The sequence below is a fragment of the Cololabis saira genome, chromosome 22 (assembly GCF_033807715.1).
Source record: "Cololabis saira isolate AMF1-May2022 chromosome 22, fColSai1.1, whole genome shotgun sequence".
Lineage (NCBI taxonomy): Eukaryota > Metazoa > Chordata > Actinopteri > Beloniformes > Belonidae > Cololabis > Cololabis saira.
Genome location: NC_084608.1, coordinates 31,959,398 through 31,970,036, shown reverse-complemented (window position 1 = coordinate 31,970,036; position 10,639 = coordinate 31,959,398). Strand labels below are relative to the sequence as shown.

Sequence of the window (10,639 nt, the reverse complement as noted above, 5' to 3'; positions counted from 1 at the left end):
AAATGCTGTCTGCAGCGCCCCCCAGTGGCTGCATGTGAGAAAGCAACGCCTGGACCGTTTCCCTGAGATGGGCAGCAGCTCACAGTTGGCTTTCATCTGGTCGATCTTTCTGGACAGTTCGGCGTCGCTGTCGATGACCAGGGTGCACCGTTGGGCGTAGCTGACCAGAGTCTCTTCCCCCTGGCGGAACATTCCCACCAGGGGCACCATGTCTTTGCCGGCTAGGTGCAGCTCGGCGATGGACGCCGTGTTGGCGATGGTGTTCCGGTCGATGCCCAGGTGGCGGAACGCCTCACTCATGCTCTTCTTCTTGACGAAAGCAGACAGGACTTGTTTGTAGCGATGGATGACGTACTGGACGCCGGTGGCTGAGGGACACAAGACAGAACAGAAGCTAATGACTAAACAATCGTTTCCATGGTAATGGCCGTCACCAGGATTGATCATCAGTTATGACAGATGTGATCAGCAACTGGCTTTGCTTTATCAAGCTTTCAAGGTTATGGCCGATACATTTTGGAACACTCTGCCTGCACCTTTTAGATCTAGAGCAAGGGTGTCAAATGTGCGGCCCGCATGTGGCCCGCGAGAAGTTTCCAACGCAAAAAAAACAAATGTTAATTTACTAAGGGGAAGGCATAAATAATTGCCATGATCGCAGCATATCCGATAATATATTTCTTCTACAAATCCATCGTTATTCCACAAAGAGAGCAGTTTTCAACATTTTTTTAGTTTCGCATTTGCCGATTTTATTTCTTTGTAGACGGTCACTTATTTTTATTAACTGACTACTATTATACATTTTAGCAGGAAAAATATCAGTGCTAAAAAAGATGATAGAAGATATTTATTCTGAGAATTTCAGTTTTGAATATGAGGATAGTGACAAAGTAAAACAGTTAAAAGAGAAGTGCTGACTTTTTCGGCACACTGGCGTAAATATCCGCGCCAATTTTTACAAATAAATACACTTAATTGTACTGGAAACATCTCTAAATCACAAAGAAACACTCTCGGATGTTATAAGAAAGATTTTGCTTTTAATTAAATTTCCTATAAAAAAGCAAAAGACATACTTGTTTCTGTTTATCTTTGTAAAATGATATTAAAAGTATCTTACATAATTTGAAAAAAAACGAGAAATTTCAAGAAAAGATCCTGAAGAAATATATTTTACATAATTAGAGTGTAAACAAAGTGCATATTTCCTTTAAAATTAACTAAACTGATATTGGATTAGATAACAATAGTAAAAAAAAAAGAATTAGAAAAAAAAATGTTTGCACCGTTTTTGTTATTTTGAGCGTGCGAGAAAGAAATTGGTCAAATGCGGCCCGCCAAGCAAAATGAGTTTGACACCCCTGATCTAGAGTCTGAGCTCTTTTAAAAGCAAACTAAAAACCTACCTTAAACAGGCTTTTATGTAAACTCCATTGTTTTAAGTTATTTTATGTTTTTCTTTTCTATCATGTATTCTATATATTTTATTGCTCTAAACTGTTGTTATTCTGTAAAGCACTTTGTGACAAATGTCTGTGAAAAGCGCTATATAAATAAACTCGACTTACTTACTTACTTACTTACTTATCAATATGTCACATTGCTGGTTGTTGAAATAGTCAGACAGGCTTCAGTTTTATCAAGTTGTTGGTTCTATGTGTTCAAATATTCACTTTCCTGCCCAAAAACACTTATAGTCTTGTGTTTTAGTTGGGATTTTGTTGGCGTTTTCCATCTTTTTTGTCCAATCAGAACTTACCGATGGATCGTGGCTGGTAAAAATACTTAAACATCAATGACAGACTGCACTGCTTTAATCTGGTCAGTCTGCTATGAAAAACCAAAGGCTAAACACACGTTTATTTCTTCTTCTTCTTTTTCAAATAACCACAAAGAGGTGGTTAATGATCACCTGGCCAGTCATCCTAATTCTTTTCCTCTTTGAGACGACATGTTAATCTGGCTCCTCTGGACCAGAAGATATTAAAAGTGTCACAATTTTGCATCTATCTCAGTGTTTTGATTTGGACGCTCTTGTATGAGACCGTCTCTTAGTGATTAAGCTAGTATGATCTGTACTAGTGCAAACCCTGTGAATGGGAGGGGTACCAGACCCATTTCAGGAGAGAGAAATGCTGTAAAGTTACTGAATACGGCTGGCCAAGCTAGTTTAATTTATCTTATGAATAAATAGAGAACAATCAGAGAATGTTGCAGGTTTCTCTTCATAGTTCAGGCTTTCAGTGAGTGAGTTTCTACCTGGACTCCAGGCTGCTGTGGAGTAACCGGCATGGGGCTTTGCATCGTCTTGCTTGGACAAGTAAGACATCCCCTGAAAAAAAGCTGTCATCTCGAAAGCCGTGTATTACTCTAAAATTATTAATATTGTTGAACATTAATGGTGCGTTAACAGATGGTGCAGGCGTATGCCTTTATTATGTACTTATGCACCTCCGTACTGTCCCAGATGGTGACTTTTGAACTTGAAGGTGTTTTATTATAGTGAGGTCACCATTCAGTCACTACACACTAGGGATGGGCGGTATGGACTAAAAAATGTATCACGATCATTTCTGGCATTTAGCCCAATAACGATAAAAATGACGATAAAAAAATACCAATTCAACTCCACCTTTTTAACTATAAATCTATCACCACATTCAGTCTTTGGAGCCCCCAAATCACTGCTCTAAAAGATACTAAATACTACTAAACTACACCAATTAAATTGAATTTATCCTTTCTTTCTTTCTTTCTTTCTTTCTTTCTTTCTTTCTTTCTTTCTTTCTTTCTTTCTTTCTTTCTTTCTTTCTTTCTTTCTTTCTTTCTTTCTTTCTTTCTTTCTTTTTTCCTTCCTTCCTTCCTTCCTTCCGTCCTTCCTTCCTTCCTTCCTTCCTTCCTTCCTTCCTTCCTTCCTTCCTTCCTTCCTTCCTTCCTTCCTTCCTTCCTTCCTTCCGTCCTTCCTTCCTTTCTTTCTTTCCTTCCGTCATCAACGGGAATTTATCGTTTTTACCGTGAGATGAACAAATTCTTACCGTGGGGAATTTTTTTGACGGTTTATCGTGAACTCTAAAATATCGCCCATTCCTACTACACACCAAACACGCTGCTGCGATTCAGAGATTTACTTTAAGGGAATATTTGGACACACACGAGCCCCTACACTACCTCTCTTCCTGCTGTAGTCCTTCCCTTTCTTGGATCTTTTCTTGTCCTTGTGGTGTTTCTTCCGTCTGTGCTCGCTTGAGGCCGCCGACACTTCCGAAGCGTCGGACGCCTCCGAGCCGCCGTCGCTGCTGCTGGAGGAACTGGAAGAAGCCCGCTCCCTCTTTCGAGGTCTGCTTTCTGAATGCTGCACCTTGCTTGATTTAGGAGCTTTGTACGACACATTAAGAAAAAAAACAGACACACATGTCATGAATGCGACCGTCTGTGATGTTTCAGTGTCACCTACGACTTCACTTCCGCTGACCTTCCACGACTGGACTGGGCGAAACGAAAGCCTGCAAGGAGCGATTGCTGGTGAGGTTTTCGATCTGGCTGCGCAGGAACTTGCGGTCCTGCATCAGGTCGTCCACCTGCCTCTCCAGCGACACGATGCGCTCCTGTTTGCTCTCCAGCAGGCACTGCAGCTTGGTGATGGTCAGCAGCACCTTGGGAGGGAGGCCGTCCCCGTGCGAGCCAGCTGGAGACAAGTTACATCACAGGAAGAAGCTTCAAGGATGAAACTGTAACTGGAAATGCATCAGTGGTGTTATGACATCTTACGCTGGGCATACACTGTGTGATATTTTAAATCGTTTGATTCAGTCCCATCTCAAACTGCACGACTAGATCGCTGAGTTCAAAAGTTCACAGCCCACGAGTAATGGTCTCACACTGTACGACCCGATGCTCTGATGCGACCCGTCTGCTCACACTATACCAGGGGTGAAAGTAAGCCGGTATGATCCGGTACTCCGTACCACCAAAAGATTCTGTGCCGGTACGCAGTACCGGGAAAAAAAAACACAAATTGCTGACAACAATTTCCGCAATTTCCATCTCGAACCCTCGACCTCTCACACTAAAGACGGCGACGCTACCGCTCAGCCATGACACAGCTCCGCCTTTTCTGACTGACTGAGTGAGGAGAGACGAACATAGCGATATAATCTAACTGAGTCCCGACCTGTTTTTGGTCATTTTCAAAATATTTGTACGATATAAATATTACTAAAACCCCACTATTTGTGCTTTTGTGAATAGCGTATTCCAGTCTTTACTTCCTAAACACACACACTGCATGGAAGGGAGTGTTTGATTTATTGTTCACTTAACGTTACTTTTTATTTTTTCACGACCAAACCACGTACTTTATTTATGTCATTTGCACCAGGCAAGGACAAAAAATAAATGATTCCACCAAAATTCACAAATTTTTGTGGTTGGCTGACACATTACCAGCATATTTCAAATATGCTGGTAAATAATCACACGCCAAATAATCACAAACATGATATTTGTGATTGGTTTTCATTCCTCGTTTCAGGAAAAAAAGAAAAAAGCGTCAAAAATGTTGAAGTAACGTTTTTTTTTTTTATGTTTTAAGTGTTTTGCTTTGATGAAAAAAATGCTTAAGAAGTTTTTCTCCATTTCAATGCACACATTGTAAGAGACATTTTGAGACATTTTACTCATCTTTTACTCTTTTTTCATTTATGTGCCCAATGTTCTGAAAATTCAAAGACAGAGACTTGAATGAATTTAACTGTAAATGTATTCTAATTTGAAACAAAACAAATTGTTTTGAAAGTTTTGTCAACATTTACAAATTATTCTGTGACAATCCTTGGTCCGGACTGGCCTTTATTTACACCATTTAAATAAATAATTTGCTATAGGTATACACAGTGTCAAGTGTTTCTAATTTCTACACCGTACAGGCGTTAAAAAATTGAATGCGTGTTCAGGGATGCAAGAAACTGGTGGTGGGAGGAGAACAAGCCATGAAGGTTGGGGTCGTAGTACCAGCAAGAACTTTAATCTACTTTCACCCCTGACTATACGTTCATAATACTCACGTCGGACTTCTGTGTACTGGAACTGCAACGTCAAAAAGAAGAAGAAGAGGAACCCCGAAGTGGGAGACACCGAAGATGCTCAGCAAAAAAAAACACACTACCTTGGCAATTTGTGCCATTCTGTGTGGCGATGAATCAAAAAAGATAAGACGACGTTGTGATTGGACAAGGAATTGGTTGGGCAGACGTGGGAAGTACGGTCTTTCTTTTTCTGCTATTAAAACATGATTTGTAATGTGAATTTGCAACACTTTAAACTACAAATAATAGTTTTTAGACATAACATTAGAGATTGTGCATACTCTCTGGAAGATGAGGCCAATCGGGTCGTAGCTGCTTCAACTGTTATTCCTTCACGAGGAACGACCAGGATTTCAAACACGTTTGATTTTCTTGCGAGCATACGATTCGTGATCGGGAGCTCGTCGTGAGGTGTTAATCTCTCGTCGTTACCCCACGTACACTGCACGAGGCACGACCAACGATTGGTTTGAAATCTGGCCTGATCCAAAAAATAGTTGCACGAGTGGAAAATCGGTTCAAAACGAGCCGGATTTAGGATGATGTGAGATCGCCAGCGGAAATCAGAGCAGGAACAGAAGCGTGGACGGCTCTTACAGGACATGGCGCTGCTGGGCGTGTTGTCCTGAACAGCGTCGGCTGAAGCTCCAGAGTGGAAGTTCTCCCATTTGATGATGCGGAGGTCGTCCTGCTCCTGCTTCAGCCAGGCCGGGGAGCCCAGCCGCTCTTTGGTCCTCACGGAGCTGGAGTCGATCTCCACGCACGGGGAATAACCCGACGGCTCCTGCTGCCACACGCACGACATCTCTGCAGACCTGGACAACACGCACGTTTGTTTTATAGTTTACACATCAAAGACTTGACTTTAAAAACACCCTCAAGTTTTTATGTGATAAAAGTAGTCCAATGATAACGATTTTGGGTATTGCATAAAAAAAAAAATTAATAATTTTTCCAATTAATGATTCTCCATCATTCTGAATCAGTTTAATCTTATTTTTTTTAACAATATTCTGAGTTATTGTTAATGAGTTTAATCAAGTTCGATTTACCATACTTTTTTGTTTCGCTTTACATATGTTTTATTATGCACCTTATACAGGACTGTCTCAGAAAATTAGAATATTGTGATAAAGTCCTTTATTTTCTGTAATGCAAAAATGTCATACATTCTGGATTCATTACAAATCAACTGAAATATTGCAAGACTTTTATTATTTTAATATTGCTGATCATGGCTTACAGCTTAAGAAAACTCAAATATCCTATCTCAAAAAAATAGAATATTCTGGGAATCTTAATCTTAAACTGTAAGCCATAATCAGCAATATTAAAATAATAAAAGGCTTGCAATATTTCAGTTGATTTGTAATGAATCCAGAATGTATGACATTTTTGTTTTTTTAATTGCATTACAGAAAATAAAGAACTTTATCACAATATTCTAATTTCCTGTAACCCTGGTTTATCTTATAGTTTCCACAACAAAGACTTGACTTTAAAAAAACCTTCAAGTTTTTATGTGATAAAAGAAGTCCAATGATAATGATTTTGGGTAAAAAAAAAATGCATATGTTTCACCATTTGGGTTTTTCTTATGACCTCAGTTAATGATTATTTTGATAGTCAACTAATCTGTTAATAATTTTTCCAATGAATGATTCTCCATCTTTCTGTATCAGTTTAATCTTATTTTTTTTAACAATGTTATTGTGAATGAGTTGAATAAAGTTCGACTTACCAGACTGTTTTATCACGCTTTATATATGTTTAATCATGCGCCCTTTTAATACGGTGCACCTTAGACCCGTTTATTGATATTGCGCCTTTTAATGCCTAATGGTCCGCAAAATATGGTACTGAACTCTTTAAAACTAAAAGTTGCATTATAATTTAAGACTTCTTAGTTGTCTAGTGACGTCTATGATCCACTGAATTGCAAGTACATGCATTAAAAACAACTTGTGCACATTTACAGGCACCGCTCGAAGCCAAGCATCGGTATTTTCATCACCATGGCAACTTCAGCCATGCTTGAGTGTTCCTGCAATTACATCAGCATGTTAAATATAAACTTAACGTAATAAAAACTAAAACCTGGTTTTATCTTTTCATATTATCTGGTCTGTTGATCACAGATTAATGACTGAAAAAGAAATTCAAAGAACTGTTTGCAGACCATAGTGAGTAATGCTTTTAACCTTTGTACTAAAAGCCATAAAGCTAATCGAAACCTGATCATTTATTAATCCAGAGCCAAGCAGGTTCACAATGTCATGCATTCATGCATTTATTACAACATGATGATTCATGCACAAGAATTTGGAGTCATATTTTAAATTTGCCCTTGGATCTGATGAAAAATCTGATTATTAACACAATACGTCACTATAAATCAGAGATGGAACCAATATCTGGATCAGATGCTCTTTTTGTAACAGTTGAGCCAGATTTAATGTTGAATATATTAATAAACCCTAACCTTTTGGGCAATACAGCTCAAATAAAGGGAAAAAAAAGAAATTAAACTTGATTATGAAATAATGAAAACTGAATTTCCTCTTATGTGACTAAATAGCATCTTTACAGGCTTTTTTTGTAAGAAATGTACTTGTGCATTTGTGTAAAACTTGTGTATTTCGCAGGATCTATGTAATCTTGACAATGACAATGACAGTAAAGTTTTTTTCTGTATTTAAAGGCATTTATTTAGGTGCCTGAAGTCCTTATTAACACTCCAACATAAAAAACCATGTCAGGTTAATTTTGAGCAGCCTGAGATTTAAAATCTGTCATTCAGAGTGTTGTTCAGATTATCAGGGTTTTGAGACAAATCCATGGAGCAGAATCATCAAGGATTTACAGTTTTTATGTCCACCTAACTTCATATTATTTAGCATTAACTGGAGCCTTATCAGCTGAATTCATCCTTTCAATTAATTACATTCCCTTTCAGGGATTGATAAATATTTTGTATCTACAGGACTGTCTCAGAAAATTTGAATATTGTGATTTTCTGTAATGCAATTACAAAAACAAAAATGTCATACATTCTTGATTCATTACAACTGAAATATTGAAGGCCTTTTATTATTTTAATATTGCTGATCATGGCTTACAGCTGAAGAAAACTCAAATATCCTATCTCAAAAAATTAGAATATTCTGGGAATCTTAATCTTAAACTGTAAGCCATAATCAGCAATATTAAAATAATAAAAGGCTTGCAATATTTCAGTTGATTTGTAATGAATCCAGAATGTATGACATTTTTTTTTTTTTTTTAAATTGCATTACAGAAAATAAAGAACTTTATCACAATATTCTAATTTTCTGAGACAGTCCTGCATACCAAAACCGAACAATCATTCACAACAATGGATGTACTTTGTTGATACTAATTTGGTTTGTCATATTGTGACTAAAGCATGTCACAAATGTTTAATAACTGCTTCAAATGCTGTCAGCTTTTGGAAAAAGAAAAAAAAGAAGTCATATGGTGTCTCCTTGAAGTGAAACTAAAATAGTCACTGGCTCATGTCTTTATTGCAGTTATCAGCATGAATGTTTCATTACTGTCAAAGGGCTGGTGCGTTCAAGGACCTGACACTTGTGTTCAACACATCAAAACGCAGACACTTGTGTTGACTGGGGGAAGTGCACACAGCACTGATTAACTTCAGGGAGATTACGGACTCATATCTCTTTAAAACGAGCTTCCTGCACCATCCAATCACAATTAAGCAGTGCTGCAGCCATTAACCTCACACCCCGGACAAAATACACTCGCATGTTCATTATTCCCACCGAGATGAGCAGAATATATAGGCTATATTCCCTATTATTTTACAAGAGGAAATACAACACAATTGCATTAGCACAGATATAAAGTATACTATTTGTAAACCTCTTTTTTGTAATTGCACATTAATAATTATAGTACTGCATGTGCTGGGAATTCTTCAAAAAGAATATTTATCATGCCAGAAGTTATAAACCTTGCAAAAAAAAAATAATAATAACAGTATACGGTTGAACAGGCTTAAATGGGCGACACGTTTCTATAGTGGTTTTAATTAGGACCTAACAAGATGGATGCTAATGACAGTAATTACCAGCAAAAATAGCAAAAAGCACCAACAATGACAGTGAAACCTGCAGGATAACGTACCTTCAAATGAGTCCAGCTGCAAAAAAACTCTGGCAACTAATGTTCCCACTCTGACGTGTTGTGAGATTAAGTCTCGCAGCGTGCAAAACGTCACGTTAATCAAAAAATATAAACATTAATGGTTGAGAAAGACAGCAGACTTTCAACATGCATGTCTGTCTGGCAGAGAGGCGGCGCCGCGCTGCACGAAGACGCCTTCAAGGGCTGCACAGAAAGTCGGAATTCTACCTTTTACTAAATCAAACCAACATTTCGTGTTTCTGGACTCAGATTTACGATCATGTATTAATTGATAATTCAAAGCTACCATAAAACAAAGTATTTTCAATGTATTAAAACGGAAAAACTTTAAAAAATGTATCAGTCAGTATATAAAACAGTAAAAATACCCTCCAAAAAGGTCATTTCTTTTTTTCTTAACTTGTCTGCACACACATTAATGGTTAATACCATGCTGGTAAGAACCTAAGGCATATATATGTGCATTGTTAATATATTTATCTCATTCATATACATATACAGGACTGTCTCAGAAAATTAGAATATTGTGATTTTCTGTAATGCAATTACAAAAACAAAAATGTCATACATTCTGGATTCATTACAAATCAACTTAAATATTGCAAGCCTTTTATTATTTTAATATTGCTGATCATGGCTTACAGCTTAAGAAAACTCAAATATCCTATCACAAAAAATTAGAATATTCTGGGAATCTTAATCTTAAACTGTAAACCATAATCAGCAATATTAAAATAATAAAAGGCTTGCAATATTTCAGTTGATTTGTAATGAATCCAAAAAGTATGACATTTTTGCTTTTTTAATTGCATTACAGAAAATAAACAACTTTATCACAATATTCTAATTTTCTGAGACAGTCCTGTATATACGTATACATACGCATACACATACATATACACATACAAAGCCAGTTGTTTTTTTTCACAAAAAGGTAATTTAAGATGTAGTTAAATGCTGTTTTAACGGTATTTCAATCATGGATTGAAGTAATGAAACTCTGAAGCGATTTTACATCGAAAATGTTAACTATATATACACACTCGCTAATATTTCCGAGTATTCGTGAAGGCAGCAAAAGTGCAGCACCGGATTTAAAGGGGGCGTGTCCTAAACTAAGATCTAAGGGCTGCCATTAGGTAACCATAGCAACCATATCTACCTGCTCTGTGGGAGGGCTTGGTTATTACTGAGGTAAATGAATCGAATGTAAAGTGCATTACAAGTTAAATTCATTATTATTTTAATTATTATTAAATGCATCATCATCAGTAGGATAAATATTGGTGGCAGGTGCAATGAGAGAATTTCAGCATCACAAAAGCTTTCCCATAAAATATTAAAGCATCAACTAGTAATCA

The 10,639-nt window shown here is 37.3% G+C and overlaps 1 protein-coding gene across 1 annotated transcript in view; it reads right to left on the bottom strand.

The window, feature by feature from the left end:
• LOC133423398 (glutamate decarboxylase 2-like) overlaps nt 1-9,420 on the bottom strand; it is a 34,923-nt gene extending 25,503 nt beyond the window's left edge. Inside the window, 6 exon segments of the mRNA XM_061713577.1 lie at nt 7-48; nt 51-368; nt 3,172-3,378; nt 3,476-3,688; nt 5,685-5,902; nt 9,258-9,420. Coding sequence (XP_061569561.1) covers nt 7-48; nt 51-368; nt 3,172-3,378; nt 3,476-3,688; nt 5,685-5,892 — 988 coding nt within the window. The 5' untranslated portion in view covers nt 5,893-5,902; nt 9,258-9,420.
• Between the last annotated feature and the right edge of the window lie 1,219 nt (nt 9,421-10,639).